Here is a 20,851-nt window from a genome sequence, read left to right on the forward strand (position 1 = left end):
GAACTGACGGCCAACCGGAGTTTTTGAACCCTTGTGCGAAAAAGCAGAACTTCAAAAATCTGTAAATTCTTAACGGTAAGAGCTAGGATACCATTTTTTTTTTATTCTTGTCCTCTTGTCACCAGGTACAAAGGGAAGTTTTGCATTTTGTCCTATCGCTTTTAGTTTCGGAGATATTTTCATAGAATTTTGACAAATTGTGAAAATTGTCACTTTTCATCCCCAAAAAAAGCTCTGTAGGCAACGCGATCCAGGAAAACTACTTATTAGGTCCTAAACTACCAAACATGACCTACCTGAAACCGTAAAAACCTCGATGGCAAAATTCGATTCTGATTTTAAAAGAAGATTGAAGTTCGACCGTTTTTCAAGTTTCCTGTTATCATAAAAATGCAGATTCTTCTATCGCCAATTATTATATTTTTATTTGGTTAGCGAACATATCTTTTAATATGGCCACTCATGCTGTATCTCGTGTAACCAATCTCAAACTTTTCTAGTTTGAATGTAATTCATCGATTCAGGCACCTGGTATTCTTAGCATGTAGCATAGTATACTAAAGTTTTTTAGCCTACCCTTCATGTGAACTTGTCCGGAAATGGCTGATTTCATATTTCTTGAAACAAATAGACGCTTCTTCAAAACTACTTAGATCAATTAAGTTAGAAAAAAATGAAATAATGAAAATAAAACAATTAATGGTTGCTTTCTCTGCTTTTCTTCTTGTAAGTTTTGAATGTTTCTGTAACAACGGCTACTACATCTGGCTCTAAAACAAAGTTTCTTGCGGAGCGACTACGAGACTCAGGAATAGGCAGCTTTTGTAGTAAGTTAGCAGCTGGTACTATGCACGTGTCGTCAGGCCGAGGCCAACGAAAACTTGAGCATGGTCCATTTGGGTGCATAAACTTAGCTTCAACTTCGCCACTCTCCTCATCAATGCTTACAACACACCCCACCCACCAATCTGAGCCATACACACAGGCTACGTAGTCTCCCGAGTCCAGATCGGTTAAAAGGACGTTCTCGAAATCTAACCGCAACACAATAAATTCTTCTCTTGGCAAGATAGTACCCAAATCCGATAAAACACAAGCACTGATATTATTTTTGCCTTTGGGCCTAAAACTGTGAAATGACTGAATTCCAGGAATAGTAATAGCTTTCTCAAAGCGGTCTTCGAGGCAACTTTCAAAGTTTTCATTAACGTTATTTGACGAAACCCAAAATACTGTAATGTTGGGTAGGGACTTATTTGCCCACTCATAAAGATCGTGTGCCGTAAGTATCTGATTGTCAAATGGCCTTTGCAAGCTGGCGCGAGCTGCTAGTCTTTTCACAGTACCGCCAATCCCATCACACGCATTCTTTCCATGACACGAAGCAAAGAAATTCCACTCAGCATCTAACCCAAAGTCACTGAAATGGCAGCTCAAATTTGCAAAATTTTTTCTGTTTTTGTACTGGGATCCTGCACCGTCGCTGAAATAATAGATTTTGCAAAGGCCGGGAATCATAGCCTTAACGTGAAGCAATACGACTTTCAAAAAAGCGTGAACCGCAGCAGTGTTATGGTCCATGTGGTCGCTGATAACACACAAACTGTTGCTGAACAGGCTATCACCCCTACGCCAATATACCACAAACGGATGTAATGTTGCCTGAGAATTTTTCCAGCGAAAACCCTGAACTGCGTCTTGGACCAAAAAGGAAAAATTTTCTGCAAAGTCTAAAAGCAGGAGGACCTCATTGGAGCAGAGATTCTGCTTTAGTTGGTCTATGTAATTTTGCTGACGGACTGAAATGAAATGGTGTACTGTAAGGTTCCGGATTGACTCGACGAAATTCGGTATGAACACATCTATCGTTTCTTCTACTTGTCTAAGAACTGTTCGGTCCACATGTACCCACTCTTTATAGGTCACTGAATCAGATTCAGCTAGTTCCTCCCAGAGAAAACTCTCCAAGTCGTTTTGTTTATAAACACAGACAGTGCACATGTGCAGCATGCACATTTCATTTATGATAGAGCATACAACTTTGGACATGAAATCCTCGAGCGAAATCCTTATATCAGCGCCTAATGATTTAAGCTTAGCATTTTGGTGATACAGACAAACACATACCGAATGAACCCCACTTGAGCCAGCTATAACACACCAGGGTGGCTCAAGCTCAGCAAATTTGCTGCGTCCGATTTTGAAATCCGGCTTGTCCTCATTGTCCTTCTTAAATAACTCGTAAAGTTCAGAAATATTGGCCAGCAGTAATTTCTTTAGTTTTTGTTCCCTTTTGCCATCGATTTTTACGGAGACGAAATCTTTCTTACCTGGAAGCTGCCGGCTGTTGACGTCAGATTCATAAAAGTCCAGAACAGCCTGAACTACATGTGGCTTAAGAACATTAGGTGGCTTTTTTGAGGTCAAAAGAGGCAATATTCCTCCCTCCTTTCTGATATTCCTAGCTTTTCTAACAAGGTATTCCGATACTTGGAAAAAATCAGATACTTTTTGCCGGGGCCATATCGGAGGCACTAGAGTGAGAAGACTAAGTTTCCTAGTTAATGTATCCAAGGTTTCAAGTTTAGTTTTCAGGGAAATACAGAAATCCTTTGTTTCTGTGTCGTTCATCAGAAAGGGGACAGATTCTTCAGCAGACTCCATAGAATTCTGAACCAATGACGAAGCTATGCATTTGCGCTTCAGCACAGGAGAGGAAGTAGCACTGGTTGGAACACTCAAAGCGACATTAATGATTTTGGAAACGAATTCTGCAACCGTTTCGGACTTCCGTTTAACGTAGTCTTTTTTTTTGTCCAACAGAGAATTTTAAGGAATAAGGCTTGAGCGGCGAGGTCCCAATATTTTCAAATAAACTTGAAACAACTGTAGCTGCGTTCGCTGCAGATTGTCTTGAGGAACAATCAGGCTGGGACTTGTATGAGAAAGATCCGTCGTTAGAAACTTGGGGGATATTAACAATGTCATCATCGGACTCTTCGTAGGCACGATCGTCAATTTCGGTGCGGCATTCAGCACACACCTTATAACCGGGAATAAGTTTGAAACGAGACAAGGTTCTAGCGTTTTCTAGTGTTATAGCTCTTGTTCCTTTCCGAGGACAAGAGGTGTGCAACTCAAATGGATCACAGCAGATTCTCGGAACAGCCTTAGCAAACTGATGAAGGTAGAATTGCTCATGATGAAAACAAATACGCTCTATGGAGCTAATAAATGTTCTCAATAAAATTGTCTCGCGACTCTGATCTGAAAGTTCGGTAAATTGTCTAAGTCCTTCTTTGCGAAAAAATGTTTTCTTGTGACACTCGCTATTTAAATGAAGTCCAACACAACATTTTTCAAGAGCTATTTTTTTCTAATTCCGACATCTAACAATCCTCACAGTACGGTATGAATTATACTTCATTCACGGTCAATAGCAATTATTCGACTGTGAGTGAAATATCTGAACTTCAAATAATTCGATGACGCATCCCACTAACTTACTCTGGAGAAAGCAATCGGTCAATTTGTGTGATTTCGATATTTGAATAAACTGTTTGGCAACAAAGAATTTAAACTTGCAGCAGTTCATTCCGCATGCATTTTGTTAACTTGAAAAACGGTCCAACTTCAATCTTCTTTTTAAAAATCAGGATCGAATTTTGCCATCGAGGTTTTTACGGTTTCAGGTAGGTCATGTTTGGTAGTCTAGGACCTAATAAGTAGTTTTCCTGGATCGCGTTGCCTACAGAGCTTTTTTTGGGGATGAAAAGTGACAATTTTCACAATTTGTCAAAATTCTATGAAAATATCTCCGAAACTAAAAGCGATAGGACAAAATACAAAACTTCCCTTTGTACCTGGTGACAAGAGGACAAGAATAAAAAAAAATGGTATCCTAGCTCTTACCGTTAAGAATTTACAGTTTTTTGAAGTTCTGCTTTTTCGCACAAGGGTTCAAAAACTTCGGTTGGCCGTCAGTTCTTCCGTCGTTATTGGATTGCCTCAATTTTTTCTACCCAATCTCTCCGGGATATTAATATAATTGTATAAATAAGTGGAAAAAAAAACCAACTTTTTGGATTTTTTTTTTCAAAAAACCTCGTTTTTTGCGAATTTTGAAACTTTGGAAATTTTTTCCCAAAAAACTAGCTTTCAAAAAAAAAAAAATCCTGTGTGTACTATCAATGAAGAGAACAGCTGAGAATTTTTTCAGCAAAATTGGAATTTCACGCGCAGTCACGATTGGATGATTTGGCGTGGATTGACCCTACTTCTCCGACAAAATGGTAAGATTTCAGTCCTTGCTTGATAATTTTTTTGTGGTACTGAGTCAGAAATTGGCTTTCTTACCAGTGTTCTGGAAATTCAGTGAGGAAATTATCTGTCTCGATAATGAAACGTTCTAGTGGTGTTGACCTGATAATACACTTTCAGAAACTCTACTAGATTGTTTTAGTACCGATACCTGATTTCATTACCCGAAGTTCTATGTGGTAGTGCGCTTACCTTTGCAGACAAAGAAGAAAAGACATCAAACAACGTAGTCCATTTAGGCCCATAAACATTTTTCAGTATTGAGTAAGTTACTAGAGTAGCTTTTCAGTATTGTGTAAGCTAATGTAAGCTATCAGTAATGGATTATGCAAACACTGCGTACTTTGCTCCAGAAGAACAGATTTGTTTCACGGTTGGTCTTAGCCTCGAACATGTCCACCCTATGATTACGAATATTAGTGTTGAAACAGAGAGAAACGATACCTTGATTCTGGCTGCACTTGTCTCTGGCACCCAATTCCAAGTCTTGTTAACACTATTGCAAGGGGGTTTCAAAAATATGTATGCGCGGCTTAAGGCTATTACAAAAGTAAATCCTTGGATCCGTTTTGTACCATGCAAATCTTCGATTAGAGTATGGAACATTATCTTCCGAGTAGTTATGTCGTCACCGCCCTTTTGTAATAATAACATTGTAAAAACACAGGAGAAAATTACGATGATTCACATACTCAGTGGTCTGGACTTCTCTTTGCTTACTTATGCTGATAACATTTTAAACGTTAATTGAACGTTGTCGTCAATTAAGGATAATTTATCGATGTTTACTAGTATGGAAAAATAGGCATCTCTTTATGTACATCTGAGCGTGAGATTCGTATTTGTCACCGGTATCAAGCTTTGTCAAAATATTCCAACTAAGAAGTAAAACTGAATCCCTATCTGCAAGCATTAAGTAAATTGGCCCTCCAACCGGTACCAATGTCAGGTCAAAGTGATCTCTCCTTCTTGCGCTTCTCAATGAAAAGTTACAAAAAGCATTTGGGCTTCATGTTTGTCGCAAAGCGCGATAAAAACGTTGCACACTAGCTCATTCTGCGACTCTAGCTTCTCGCTTCATACTATAACTCGTTCTGCGCATAGTTACGAATGTGGAAAAATGGGTCCGTTTTTCGTCAAATCTAAGTGCAAGATTCTTATTTTCTGTCTGTCTCAAGCTCAAACAGAAAAAATAAGCGAAGAGGTCAAACAGTACCCGTAACTGCAAGTATTAAGCCTTCCAATCGGTACCAGTGTAGAAATCAATACGCTATCTTTTACTTGCGCATCTTAGTGAAATGTTGCGAATAGCTTTTGGGCTACTTGTTTGTTGCAAAGCACGATACAACAGGTGTTCACCAGCCAGAGGCTACAACTCATTTGCTCCTCCACATGTCCTTGCTCTTTTTGCTTTCTGGAACATCTTTAAGTGCACTGAAAAAAAGAATATCATGTGTGTATGTCGTTCGTATACGCAAAATTTTTCTTGAGAATCCCCTATGGTCCAAAAACAGGCCTCTGGATGCCACCTACGATCTGGCCGAGCCTCCAACTGCAGCTGCGAGTCCTCATGAGAGATTTTTGCGAAAGACTAAGTCAATTTCATATATTTTCCCACGCAATGATTAAGTGATAGCTTCTATTTTATTGTTGTTTTATGTATCTTGTATTTTTTATCCCTTTTAAGATTTTCTCCATTGTAAGACCCTCAGGTTCTTTTTTTATGGGTAATAACTATTTCATTCATATATGTGTAGAAAGTTAAGAGGGACTCGGGAGATCAAGGCCCTGTTTCGGGACCTGTTATCTTGCAAATTGAAATTTTTCCCATGGCTATGATCTCAACAAGGAGTAATATGACCACTTTTCTATAAAAAATGCATAGCTCTGTTTGCCTCAGGCGGCATGTTGCTGCAATGATTCGTAGGTAGTAGTAGTAGTTCTTATCAAAATATTTATATGAAGGCTGTGTCTTATAATATGGTACTTCTGATATTACCGGTCTTGCCCAAGAGGCTTCACATGTCAGGAACTATACTTGGAGTTATTGACCTTTCCGCTGCCAGGGTGCTTGGGCCACAGAGAGCGTTCGAGTGGCATTCGAATGGTTCGTCACTTTAAAAGGGGTGCTAGATATGAGAATTTACAATAAAATGATCCCTTTCCAGTTTTTCTAAGATCCACAATTTTATATAATCTATCCGTTCTATAAACTAATAACACGTTAGAAGCCCATGACTCCTTATAAATTCAACGATGTTCTTTTGACTCTGAGTAGACGAGTTTTCTTGTACCATTTTAAAAAGTAAGGCTTTTAAAAGCTTTTTTCATATTTAATTTATCTTTACTGTAGTTAGCAAAAAAAAAAATCAAATCCTTTTACTGATTCAGGGTATAAACGCACCTTTTGTTAAATTCAAAGCTACGAATTAGAAACAACTTTTACTAGAAAAAATCTTTATGTAAATTTACCTTAATTATTTAACTTAAACTTAATAAATCGTGCCTATTTAAATTATCATCGGCAGGGGTATTTTTTTCATCATAAAAAAGAAGAAAAAAGAGAAAACTATAAAAATTATTCGTAGTGAAATATTGAAACTTTACACCAACAACCAACCCCTTCCCTAAATATAGAGCGCTCAAACCTTTTTCGTCTTTTCAATCAAAACAAATAGGAAAAAAAAAACATCCATGGAGCATGCTGAAAAAAAATAAATAACCGGTTTCATTCTACTGTACTCATAAAGAATGTTATAAATCAATAATACAAACGAAAAACTTTGGTAAATTTAGAAAATAAACTGACCATAATTAAAATATAATTATCAATACAAACCTGTGGAATTCCCCTATATATCGGCCACTCTCCAAGACAATCTGAACAGGTGTTGTAAGCATAGCAGTTTCTAGATGCAATCTTTTCTTGTCCGCATGAGGTTCCTAGAAAAAAAGAGTCAGTTATGAGTCAGTCAGGGTAAAGATGTCTGTTCGTGAGCAATTCAACGAATAGAAGACATATTATTTTAACGTTAATAGCCATAATAAATACACAAAGGTGGGAACCTTAACATCCACCTATCGTGTTTCAAAACCCGATCAAAAAAGAAAAAAAAAATTAAGATTAAACACTCAGTATATTGGTATGACAAACTAAAAAAATAAACATAAATCTGTCAAGGTAAATGGAGCATTTCGCTGGCCTAGAACAAGTACCCATCTTCATTGTATCCATACCAAATGTTTTTATCTAGTTTCCCTTTCTTCTGTAGCACACATTCCTCTGATTTTCTCTTCTTTTTTTTTTTTTTTTTTTTTTTTTTTTACTTTTCCAGCGTACTTCTTTGATTTCAACATTTCATTGAATCTACTTCAAGATCTTAAAGGAAAAATAGTGGATATTTAACGAGAATTAGAAAAATTTTATTACCTACGGAAAAAAAATTATCGCATATATTCTTCGAAATCGACGCAACTAACAAGACAGCTTTCCTAAGGAGCAAGAAAAATAGTTTTTGTTGATTGTAACATTTCATTCTGCTTACATTATAGTTATTTGTGACTTGTCCTCAAATGCAAAAATTTGCTCGATTAAGAATTGTAGATATCAATTCCATCAATTGAAAACTTGGTTTTCCTATAGAAATAGGGCTACTAGAAATTTGTGCAGACGAAGGAATGCAACTAAACAATACCCCTTTTTTAAAACTGGTTGGTTTACGTTCAGGAATCCCAACAGAATTTCCAGGTCCCAACATATGTAAGCATTCCAGTGTTGCTTAACAAAAGAAAAGAAAAATATTAACAGAATTAAAATGTCACTGATTGGATATCTCTTGGTTAAAAATTTGGATTGTATGCACTGTGAATAATTAAGGTCCAAGAGGATCTCCAACAAAGGAGCATATAATTTCATTACAAACATGGGTACCTACGTGTTATAGCGACCACACCAAAGAAGTGAAGTCAGATTAATCCTAATGAAATATAACAAAATTTGATGAAAATTTAATGCTTTAGTAACAAAATTATGGAAATTATACCAGATAATTATGGAAAGCAGGCCGCCCAGAAAGCATTTTATTAAATACCTGACTTAACCTAACCAACTCTATATATTAGATATTTAATTAAAATATACCTGTACAGCAGTTTATCTCTCTGAGACTAAGCTAATTATCTCCTACTGCAGAAAGAGAAATCGGTTTTACTCAGATCAAGAACTTGAGTGTGGTCGCCATAAAACGTAAGTACCCAAGTATTCAATCTCTGATGCCCTTGATATGGATCGTTTGAACACAAAATGCACGAATATATAAATATAGGCTATGTGTATTTAAAACCATGAAAGGATAAAAATCTTCTATGGCTACTAAAATGTGAAATAACTATTAACACTAACTAAATAAAATTTTCGACAAGAACCAATACACATAATGGTAAAAATTGGAGATAAAAAAAAATGAACTGTAAGAAAGTAGGCTGTAAGGAAACAAATCTATATTTATTTATTGATTCAGTAAAACGATCAATTTCACATACTAAATCATCCGTATCTACCCACATTTATAAATTCCATATGGCACTTACTCCACAGGATTCTTATCATCCAGCCCCTTCCACCTGTAACGATCGTGGATAATTCATTGGTAAATCCATTAATAATTCGTAATTGATCCAGCACACCATGAAAAGGGTATAAGCAATGTGGCCGGTGTTATCCCCCCCCCCGGGAAATACCTCCCCCTGCGGAAAATACCCACCGGTAAATGCCCCCGTGGAAAATACTCCCGGTAACTGCCCCCATGGAAAATACCCCCCCCCCCCCGTAGAAAATAAGACTTTCCCAATTTGAGAATTTTATCTGAGTTTTATTTTTTTAATTTCCGTAGGGGGAACGAGTTTTGGTACTTGTGTGTATGGGCCACTCACTCAAGTTTACGCTGTGGAAAACTCGAGAACAAACCGGTTTCTTCGTTGTTTTTTTTCAGCTTAGTGCGAGACAAGACAAAGACAAGTGACAGAATATATGGGGAATATATAATTTGGGTTAGATATTTGCACATGAGCGGGGGGTGGGGGGTGGGTAAAGTATTTGGACAGTTTGAAGTCCGAAAACAATTCTTTCTAGGTATATGGCCACTAAAAAATTACAGAAGAATAGCGAGGTATCTGAAAATTTTGTTAACTCAAGAAAAAGAAAAAAAAATCCCAGTAGGCTATACATAAAGTAAATGTAATGTTTCATTCCAGTGTTTTTTCCAAGTGTACAGTGTTTTTTTTTTTAATGACCGTTTTTCCAAGTATTGAGTACTGTTATTAGGTTAATGTAGTGTTTCATTTAAGTGTTTTATGATGATCGTTGATCAAAGTCTATTTTGTCTGTGACTTTCATGTACGTTATTTTAATGTGTTCATGGGCGTATATTTTGCTTTAAAATACATTTATCGATATATTTATCTATCTAATATCCCATAATTATTTCACCATCCATACTTTGCATAGAGACTCAATATAGTTTAACCCCCCCCCCCTAAAGGGCGAATCTATAGCCCCAATTTGTTTCTAAAGTAACGAAGATACTGACGAAAAAACCGGTGTGTTCTCGAATTTTACACAGCGTTAGCTTGAGTGAGTGGCGCATAATACACAAGTACTAAAATTCCTTCCCCCTACGGAAATTAAAAAAATAAAACTCAAATAAAATGATCAAATTTGGAAAGCCTTATTTTCCAGGGGGGGGAGTATTTTCCAATGGGGTGTTTTCCGGGGGGTGTATTCTCCGCGGGGGGGGGGGTACTTTTCGAAGGGTGGGGGGTATTTTCCACGGGAGGGTATTTTCCACCGGGGTAATCACCGGAGGGGGGGTAAAGGCCTAGAATCATAACCAATAAACTCTAATATCGCGCTTATTTTCTCATTTCATTAATGATATTGATAAGTTTTTAGAAATTGAAATGTCCGAGGCATTTAAGCTGTTTTGTTAATTATGTGCAGATGATATAACAGTGCTATGGAAATCGGCTCTGGAATTGTAAAAGAATATTCGAGATTTTAGTTGAAAAGGAAAAAAAATTAGATGCAAATAAATCAGGCAAATTAGGTGTTTGAAAATATGAAAGGAAGAAGAATAAACTTTTTTTTTTTTAACGAAAAGAGATTACAGAGATTAGCGATCTTATTTACTTTGGGTGAATAGGGGAAAATGGTGAATTAGAGAGGTCTAAAGGCTTCATGGGTTTTTACTGTGGAGCCCCCTTAGGCATCTAGGGCCAGTAGATATTAAACTACATAAGAAATTTTGGAGACGAAAGTAGAGCCAGTTGTGAATTATGGTGGAGAGGTTTGGTGGTTTGAAAAGGAGAAAAATAGCAATGGTATCTTTGGGCACTTCCAAGAGACTATTAGGTTTAAGCGGAAAATTCAGTAGTTCAGAGTTAAAGGGTGATCTAGGATTGTTTTCACTAAGGCTAAAAAAAAAAACTGCCAAGAATGAAAAGATATTGAGAAAACGTTATCAGTTTATCAAATAATAGAAAGTAAATGCAGGTCGTTTGGAGGTGTTAAAGGATAGAAGGAAAAGTTCATGGGCTTCGTAGGTGAGATAAATTTAAATAGTTGTGGAATACCAGGTGTTTGGAATGAAAGAATGGGGATAGGACATGAGATAGGAAATGTAGCAAAATTACTAAAGCTTTTGTGCTGGAAAACCAGGAGACACAGAAATAACAATGTGAAGTCATAGCCTCGGCCTCTCTTGGAGTTTACCGGCTATGGAAGGAGATCTGTGGATATGGTAATTATTTTAAAGCATGTTTAAATAATGAAGAAATTAATTAGTATATGTCAGTGACCTGTAATTTTCCAGGACATGGAAGGAAAGAAAATATCTAGGAACGGTAGGGTGACGGACGGTGCTAACTTAAACCCTTATGTGAAGAAACTTGCGAGGATCTGCTTCACTTTTTATGACGCTTTGTCCCGAATTACAGGATATAAGGAAAAAAAATATTTTTAAGAGAGATGAGGTAAAATGAGTGGTTTGTTTCATTAACAGGATGAAAAGATTATGGGATAAAAAAGAGAGATAGCAAATTACGTTACATTGGGAATGACACATGTAGAAAGACATTCGTAGATGAGGAGAAGGGGTGGGCGCTGGAAATAATGTTGAATGCAAGTGAGTTGTCTTCTTTTTTGTTTGTCCCATTTTGTAGCTATGGCAATCGTGGTTTTTAAGCATTAAAAATATACCTATCTACCTTTTAAAATAAGCCCAAGATCTCCTAACTTACCATACATTGTCTATAACGGAAAAATGGCCAAGTCTGTACCATAAACTTGCCCAAATACTCTTACTCTCACACCAAGGTTCATAAACTTCCTGTGTGTTGAAATCCCATCTCCAGATTCTATTTACTTGAAGAATTTTTTTAGAAAGTAATCTCATAATGTCACTTTTATTCCCGTATACATCCAAATTGATTCTGACGACATCCGTACCGCATGAAATGACTGTAGCTTTAGTTCCCAAGATTGCCTTTTTATTCTTCAGTACAAACCCCAGCATATCTATGCAGCCATTTGAAACGGTCGCTGAGTAAAGTTACTTTCCTTAAATGTCAATATATCAACGGCGTTTTCTGTAATTTCCTAAATATTTTCACATCATTTTCCGATATTTGCTTCTTTTTTTCATATTTTCAGCTTTCCAAAAGACATTTTCCTGAGAAAGGGTCTATTACGTGCATGCTGAATGCCAACCCATTTATGTTTAAAAAAAAATACAGACAATTGTCTAAGTTTACAACAGAAGAAATGATGACCAAAAGACCCATTTTTATAACATTTCAAAAATGTGTAATGGTAAGGCCCTGATGCCAGGTCTCAGTTCGCTCTCTGTCAGTGGCCCCGTTTATATTGTACCCATCATTCTAAATTACTAGCTCTTCATAATCATCACCAACATAATTATATATATAAAATACATAATCAAAATATTCATAAAGTAATACCACCATTAAGAGAGTAGAGATTGTCCCAACATGTGATTCTTCTATCCCCAAGGGCTGTGGATACCCACAGCTAAAAACCTCTACTCTTATGAAGCAGATTTGACATACTTACGTCTTGACACGAGGGAACTAGGATGACGACAAAGTTCAGGCACTTCGTCCCCTTCCGTATAGCAGGCACTCACTTCCTGAGCAAGCAAGCTCTGGGCACTCCTCTGTTGACTAACACAAAAGCTACAGCCAGGACTTAACCGACAAAGATCTTTACGATGACTAAATACATTACAAATGTCGTCTGGAATACGTATTTGTTTAGTGAGCCCAGACTCATCTCCTTGCCCAAAGCCTCCGAAGGCGTAAAATACCCCTGATTGACGGGCTAGTGCGATACCAGCAGCAGATTTTAACGGTGGACCAACCAAGCTCATTTCTGTAAAAATAAAGTCAAAATTGAGAGATATCAAAAATAATCGTGTAGGTAAGACTTGTCAATATTAACCATTTTATTAAAAATTTGCAAAATCTATCTAGGGCAGGCCGTCTTAAACTATGAGTCGCGACCCCAAATGGGGTCGCAAGAGATTTTAATGTCAAATATTTAAATACACGATTTTATGACATCTAAATGCGTATTTGTATAGAGTTACGCCTGCCCATAAACAAAGATTGGAATAAGCGTGCACACTTGCGGCAAAGCGATGATTCAATAACAATGACTGTAATGGGAACTATTTACGCTCTTCCCAGTGTTAACATATTCGCTGATTTCCTGCCAGACTGGCTTATTTTGATGATGACAGGCGAAAAAACATTTGAATTTATCTTGACTAATTTTATTGTGATCTGGCTTATTTTTTGGCGTGAACTCCTTTTCCGGAAATAAATTATTTTCTTCAACAGCCCATACAGCATTTGAATCCAATAATTTTCACTACATATAACAAGGTTACAATCTCTGTGTGTATGAAAGGCTGGAAGGGACGAAACAAAGGCCTTCGTTCGTCAATTCTTCCAATAGGTCCGGGGTTATGTTCTCGGAGATTGCGTTTGGCACTGTGAAGTCACAAACCCGCAAATTTTAAATGAATAAAATTCGTGGTTGGTTTTACTTGTATCTTACCGAGGATGGTTGATACTGGTAAGGACGAGGCTGTGGGGTTTCTTGTGTCCTAAAAACAAATCCCAAAAATGAAAAGCCATTCACCATTGGAGAAGATCCTGTATTACGTGCTGCTATTAAAATGGTTGAAGTACTTCATGGAAGTGAATATGGCGATGCTATTCGAAAATTCCTTTGTCAAACGGCACTGTTTCAAGTAGAATTTCTGATATTAACAAGAACAAGTTAGTGCAACTTATTACAAGAATTGAAAAGCGCCCGAAATTTTCAATTTAGTTGGAAGAAACAACTGATATTACTGAATTGGCACAGTTGTTAGTATATGTCAGGCATATTTATAGAAAAATCGGGGAGGAAGAATTGTTATTTTGTCGTCCTGTGAAAGACTGCAGGGAAATACATACATTGGAAAGTTGACGAATTTTTAAAAACTCAATGTTTAGAATTGAAAAATTGCTGTGGAATATGCACAAATGGTGCAAGAGCGATGACGGACAAAAATATTGGTTTTTAATCATTTATTCTAGCTGCTCATTATGATCATATAACTTTTACACACTGCCTTATTCACTGAGAGGCCCTCGCAGGAAACACACTAGCACCAAAATTGAAAAATATGCTTCAGAATGCTGTCAAGATTATAGATTTTATTAAGAGGCATGGCTTTAACTGTCACTTATTTTCAAATCTCTGTAAGGATACGGTACTGATTCCAACTACACAACTTTATAATCACATGTAGCAGTAAGATGGTCGTCAAGAGGGCAAAGCTTAAGAAGACTATTTCTATTAACGGATGAAATCAAAATGTTTTTTACCGAATGAAAACATAAACCTGCTTCTTTTTTTTATCAAAATGATTTATGGCTATCCAAGCTGTGTTATTTGTCAGATACCTTTGTGAAATAAGCCAATCTAAACTTGTCTCTTCAAGGAAAAATTTCGATATATTTACTTCGAATGATAAAAATAAAATTATTTTTTAAAAGATCAACATTTGAAAAAGTAGGATAGAAAAAAATTCGTTCAAAATGTTTTCCACTGCCGATAGTTCTATAATCGAGAGAAATTATTGTAAAACTGTTATTACAAAAACTACTGTAGATCACTTAAAAGCGCTAGAAACGGAGTTCTGTAAACATTTTATATCAAATATTGATTTTGAAAAGGGGGCTTGGATTCAAACACTTTTTATATCAAATATTGATTTCAAAAAGGGGGCTTGGATTCAAAGTCTGTTTTGGATTGGCTTAAGTGAGAATGATCACCTGTCACTTAAAGCTCAAGAGGAATATGCTGAGCTTTCGAGTGACTCAAACTTAAAAGTAGAATTTCCAAAAAGCCCTTGTCTGAATTCTGTATCAGAACTAGAACTGAATTTCCCACAGTCGCTGGTATGACGTTAAATGTTCTTCGACCATTCAACATATTTATGTGAGGTTACTTTCTCAGCTTTAACACTTATCAAATATCAGAATAGTCCAGCGCTAAAAAATAATGAAGATGTGTTACGTCCAGCAGTGTCAAGAATTCGACCAAGTTTTAATTTGTTATACAAAAAAAAAAAACAAGCAAATCCATCTTATTAAATTTTTACTTTAACTTTAATCTAATAATAACCACTAAGACGGTCAGAATTCGCTTTTTTTCATGTTATTGCGAAAAATGCATTTTTGATGAAAAATAAGGTATATAATTTTTGTAACTATATTAAATACAATGAAATTTTTTATTTTAAATTTTTGGATGTTTCGAAACAAATTCTAAAACTATATGTCTTCATATATATATATATATATATATATATATATATATATATATATATATATATATATATATATATATATATATATATATATATATATATATATATATATATATATATATATATATATATATATATATATATATATATATATATATATATATATATATATGTAAATTGTTATCTAATAATTAAATCATCAAAAATATGTATTTATCTTTCCTTTATATTTATATGTGGTAGACAGGACACTTGCAATAGTAAATGGGGTCGTGAGTGAAAAAGTTTAAGAAGCCCTGATCTAGGGTAAATGGTTAAAATGAGGGGTCTTCTAGTTTCATCTGAATTGAATACAAATCGATTTTGGGAGCCATTCTATATACTTTTAAAAAGCAACTTCAACAAAATATACTACGTCACAGAAAAAACTTAAGCCCATAGATAACCGCCTGCATTTTCTGGTCCCCTTTTCAACTTTTATGGAAACTAAAATGCATATTTTTGATCCTAAAAATCAGATCACTGTTTCAGCTATCTATTATTTTCTCAACATCGCCAGGCGACGGGGAATCATCCGAAAACCACAATAGTTGATTCAGCTCTAGGGGGAAATGTTTTCCTCCCTCCAACTTTTATAGAGTTCGTAGCTGTTTACGAAGATTTTCGGTAGCTTTAAAATTTTAGGACTCAACAAGAAAATTTGAGTGTAAGAGTGTACTTAGCAGCAGATGAGGCAAATTAATAGTTAAAATACACTGGACCTCACCACCTAAGCCTCATTAAAGCAACTCCCCTAGGTGGGAGCCATGTGCTAAGGCACTAGATTCAGTGGCACTTCCTTGCTGTAAATATCCCATTCAGCGGTAATTTGGACTGTTATTATAGTCTAGTTTTCAATTCTTCTTTGAAAAGTTTCAATATAGAACGGCTGGTGCGTCTATAAGGAGGGAGGATTATATTTCATGATATTATGGATAATTGTTAATTTAAAATTACACGAAGAAGTTAGCAGGCTCACCACAGACAAAGTACAACTAAATACTAGATTGGCTCTAATAAATCCTGAGCAAAAAAAGGGAAGCGAAAAAAAATGTCTTAAACAATTTTTTTGGACAACCTAAAAGAGTGGCACCTTCCATCTGATTCAGGCATCATGCCCCGCACAATATGATTCGCTATTACAGGACTGAAGCCTGACCTTACAGAAGGAGTAAAAGGATTTTAATTACGATTTTTAAGTATGATAATCTCAAGATGATAATTATTTTGATCGGAGGAAAAAGACGGCAGAACATTTAGAGGTCAACCTGAGGCTGAGAAAAATTAAAACATGCACACGAAAGAATATAGTGATTCTAGATCAATTTTTTTTTTTTTTATTATTTTTTTCTCCATACCCGGGCACTTCGTATCGAAGGAGTTGTCGTAGAAAGTTCGAAAAGGGCTCACTCGATTGGAAATTGGAGTGGTTAGTGCCCTTTTTAATAGTCAAAAGTGATTGGCGGGCAACTTGCCCCCCCCCCGTCCAGCATTCCCCCAAACACATCCAATCAAAATTTAGAGACAGCCATTTTGTCCAGCATAGTTGATTTCCAGATAGAAAATATGTTTTTGAGGAGGACAATCCCCTACAACCCTCGGGGCAAGGGTTTTAAGTTATGCCCTGGGGGCATATAAGTTTTTTTTATAGAAGGCATTGTCGTAGAAACTTCAAGAAAGGCTTATTCGATTGGAAATTCAAAGGGCTAGTGCCCTTTTTAATAGTCGAAAGTGATTGGAGGGCAACTAGCCCCCCACGCCCATCATTTCCCAAAACACATCCAATCAAAATTTTGAGATAGCCATTTTGTTCAGCGTAGTTGATTTCCAGATAGAAAATATGTTTTTGAGGAGGACACTCCCCCACAACCCTCAGGGCAAGGGTGTTAAGTTATTCCCTGGGGACATATAATGATTTTATAGAAGGCGCTTTTGTATAAACTTCAAAAAATGCTCAGTTGATTGTAGATTCAAAGGGCCAGGGCCCTTTTAAATAGTCGAAAATGACTGGATGGTTACAAACCCCCCTCTCGCGTCCATCTATTCCCCAAACACATCCAATCAAAATTTTTGAGATAGCCATTTTGTTCAACATAGTTTAAAGTTCTGGAAATTAGGTCTTTGAGGATGATAGCCCCCTCACAGCCCTCAGGACGAGGATTGTAAGTTATGCCCTGGAGGCATATAAAGTTTTTATAGAAGTGTTGTCGTAGAAACTCAAAAAAGGGCTCATTCGATTAGAAAATGAAATGGCTTGTGCCCTTTTTAATAGTCGAAAGTAATTGGAAGGCAACTAACACCCCTTCCACGCCCACCCAAACACATCCAATCAAAATTTTGAAATAGCCATTTTGTTCCCCGCAATTAAAGTTCAAGAAATTATACCTTTGAGCACGACACTCCCCTCACAGTCTTCAGAGCAAGGGTTATTCCCTGGGGGCATATAAGGTTTTTATTGAAATCTTTGTCGTAGAAACTTGAAAAAGGACTGTTTCAATTGGAAATTCAAAAGGCTAGTGCCCTTTTTAATAGTCGAAAGTGATTTAGAGGACAGCTAGCCCCCTTCTTTTCTTCGCGCTCTCCCCAAACACATCCAATCAAAATTTTTTACTAGCAATCTTATTAATTGGTGTGGATTTCCAGAACGAATTTATATTTTTGAGAAGGTCACTCCCCCACAGCCCTCAGGGCAAGGGTTGTAAGTTATGCCCTGGGGGCAAAAAAAGGTTTTTACTGAACGCATCGTCGTAGAAACTTCAAAAAGGACTCATTCGATTGGAAATTGAAATGGCTAGTTCCCTTTTTAATAGTCGAAAGTGATAGTGGTGGCAACTAGCACCCCTTCCACGCCCACCATTTCCCCAAACACATCCAATCGAAATTTTCAGACAGTCATTTTGTTCCACGCAGTTTAAAGTTCAGGAAATTATACCTTTGAGCAGGACACTCCCCCTACAGTCTTCAGGCCAAGGGTTATAAGTTATGCGCTGGGAGCATATAAGGTTTTTGTTGAAATCTTTGTAATAGAAACTTGAAAAAGGGCTCATTCGATTGGAAATTCAAAGTTCTAGTGCCCTTTCTAATAATCGAAAGTGATTTAAGGGCCACTAACCCCCATCACACGCCCACCTTTTCCCCAAACCTATCCTATAAACGTTTATATACACCTATTCGATCGAAAATTGTTGAAATCATCGAAAATTAGATCCACGTGTATGATAAATCATCTCCCCCATAACTCGCGGAAGACGGATTGTAAGTTCGGCCCTGGGAGCAGAAGAGCTTTTTATAGAAGCTGATGTTGTAAAAACGTCCAAAAGGGCTTATTCAATTGAAAATTAAAAGGGCTATTGTCCTTTTAAAAGTAGAAAGTAATTGAAGGGCAACTAACCCCCCTCTCACGCCCACCATTTCCCAAACACATCCAATCACAATTTTGGTATATCATTTTTGTTCAACGTATTGAAAAGTTCTGGAAATTAGGTCTTTTAGGATGATAACCCTATCAGAGCTTTCAGTGCAAAGGTTGTAAGTTATGCCCTGGGGGCATATAAGGTCTATAAAGAAAGTTGTTGTAGAAATTTCAAAAGGGGCACATTTGATTGGAAATTATAATTGCCCTTTTTAATAGTCGAAAGTGAGTGGAGAGTAATTGACCCCCCTCTTATGCCCTCACTTTCCCAAAACACATTCAATCAAAGTTTAGAGATAGCCATTTTGTTCAACGTAGTTTAAAGTTCCGGAAATTATGTATTTAAGGATGACAAACCCCCCAGAGTCCCCAGGGCAAAGGTTGTAAGTTATGGCCTGGGGGCATACAAGGTTTTTAATGATAGAGTTGTCTTAAAAACTTCAAAAGGGACTCATTCAATTGGAAATTTAGAGGGCTAGTGCCCTTTTTAATATTTGAAAGTGATTGGACGGTAACTAACCCCTCTCTCACGCCCACCATTCCCCCAAACACATCCAATCAAAATTTTCAGATAGCCATTTGGCTCAACGTAATAGCAAGTTCTGGAAATTAGGTCTGTAAAGATGACAACCCCCCCAGCCCCAGGGCAAGGGTTTTTATCTATCCCCTGGAGGCGAATAAAAATTATATAGAAAGCGTTGTCGTAAAAACTTCAAAAGGGATCATTTGATAGGGAAAAAGAAGGGATAGTGCCTTTTTTAATTATTGAAAGTAATCAGAGGGGGATTAACGCCCCTCTCAAGCCCACCATTTTCCCAGACACATCCAATCAAAATTTTGAGATAGCCATTTTGTTTAACGTGGTTGAAAGTTCTGGAAATTAGGTATTATAGGATGACAGCCACCCTCAAAGCCCTTAAGCTAAGGGTTGTAGATTATACCCTGGATGTAAACAAGGTGTTTGCGGGAAGCTTTGCCTTTAAAACCCAAAAGAGGTTCATACGAATAGAAATCAAAAGGACTAGTGCCCCTTATTGGTAGTTTGAAGTAATTGGTAAGCGTGACATTGTTTTAGTAAAGATCGATGTGGGTATAATGTATTATTTTTTTGTTGTTGTTGTTGTTTAGACTAGGGCACTTTGTATCGAAGGAGTTGTCATAGGAACTTCGAAAAAGGCTCACTCGATTGAAAATAGAAAAGGCTGATGCCCTTTTTAATAGTCATAAGTGATTGGAGGAAAACTAATACCCCTCCCACGCCCACCCTCCCATTTGACTTTATGTTTAAAAACTAAATGTTGCCATAAGATTAAATCAAAATGCACTGTGTTAATGCTAATTTTCAATAAGGTGTCTCAGCAGTATCCAAAGAACGACTGAGGGTCTTATGTTCAAACTTTTGGTGGTGCTTCTGCTCTTAAAATCTAACCATATCAAAACAGGGAAATTGAATCCAAGATAACAAAGTAAGTCAACCGATTTTCTTGCGAATGGTATCAGGTTTTCCATTTCAGGTCAACTAGACGAGGTATGAAACTAAATTAAACACTTCTATTTGTGTCCAGATTTTTAAGAAGGTGTATGTTGTTAAAAATTGCTGAAAATTTTTCTCCAACATACAAATAGCAGGCCAAACTATAAATTTTAAAAAAACGAAAAGATTTAAAGTATTATTTTCTTTTTCTCTTAAAATGCTATGTCAATATAAAACGAACAGAAATTAATTAAAAAAAATTTTCCACAAAATAACTTTTTCAAAGAGAATTAAGGAACTCAATTTAGCCAAAAATGAGCAAAAATAAAACGAAACAATCTACCAATCGTGAAATAACCACAAATCAGCATCGATAAATAAGTGAAACCCAAGACAAACAGAAATTACAATAAATAACCGAGTCAAACTCAAAATGAGCAGAAATTAACATAAGTTGGGCTTAAAACACCTATGCCTTCCCATGTCCAGAACATAATTTGCACTTTACTGAAAAAAACACAGATGAATGTGAGTTGTCAGTTTTATATACATATACTGATATTTAGTAATCAAAATCTTAATATTATTTGATTTATTAAAATTATAAAAGTAAAAACATTTATAATTTTTTCAGTAAAGTGCAAATTATGTTCTGACCTTGGGAAGGCATAGGGGTTTTAAGTCCAGCTTATGTTAATTTCTGCT

The 20,851-nt window shown here is 36.4% G+C and overlaps 2 protein-coding genes across 2 annotated transcripts in view; both read right to left on the reverse strand.

The window, feature by feature from the left end:
- Window positions 1-20,851, reverse strand: part of LOC148939403 (multiple epidermal growth factor-like domains protein 8) — a 120,225-nt gene that overhangs the window by 17,458 nt on the left and 81,916 nt on the right. Inside the window, exons 12-13 of the mRNA XM_089106867.1 lie at window positions 12,449-12,766; window positions 7,160-7,263 (exon numbers count right to left, since the gene is read on the reverse strand). Coding sequence (XP_088962993.1) covers window positions 7,160-7,263; window positions 12,449-12,766 — 422 coding nt within the window. The remainder of the gene's footprint in view (window positions 1-7,159; window positions 7,264-12,448; window positions 12,767-20,851) is intronic.
- LOC148939404 (uncharacterized) lies at window positions 628-2,664 on the reverse strand. The gene has a single exon (XM_089107222.1). It carries the CDS (start codon window positions 2,662-2,664, stop codon window positions 697-699), a length of 1,968 nt encoding a protein of 655 aa, XP_088963348.1. The 3' UTR covers window positions 628-696.

The sequence above is a fragment of the Artemia sp. Qi Xiang Cuo genome, chromosome 21, assembly GCF_049724085.1.
Source record: "Artemia sp. Qi Xiang Cuo chromosome 21, ASM4972408v1, whole genome shotgun sequence".
Classification (NCBI taxonomy): Eukaryota; Metazoa; Arthropoda; class Branchiopoda; order Anostraca; family Artemiidae; genus Artemia; species Artemia sp. Qi Xiang Cuo.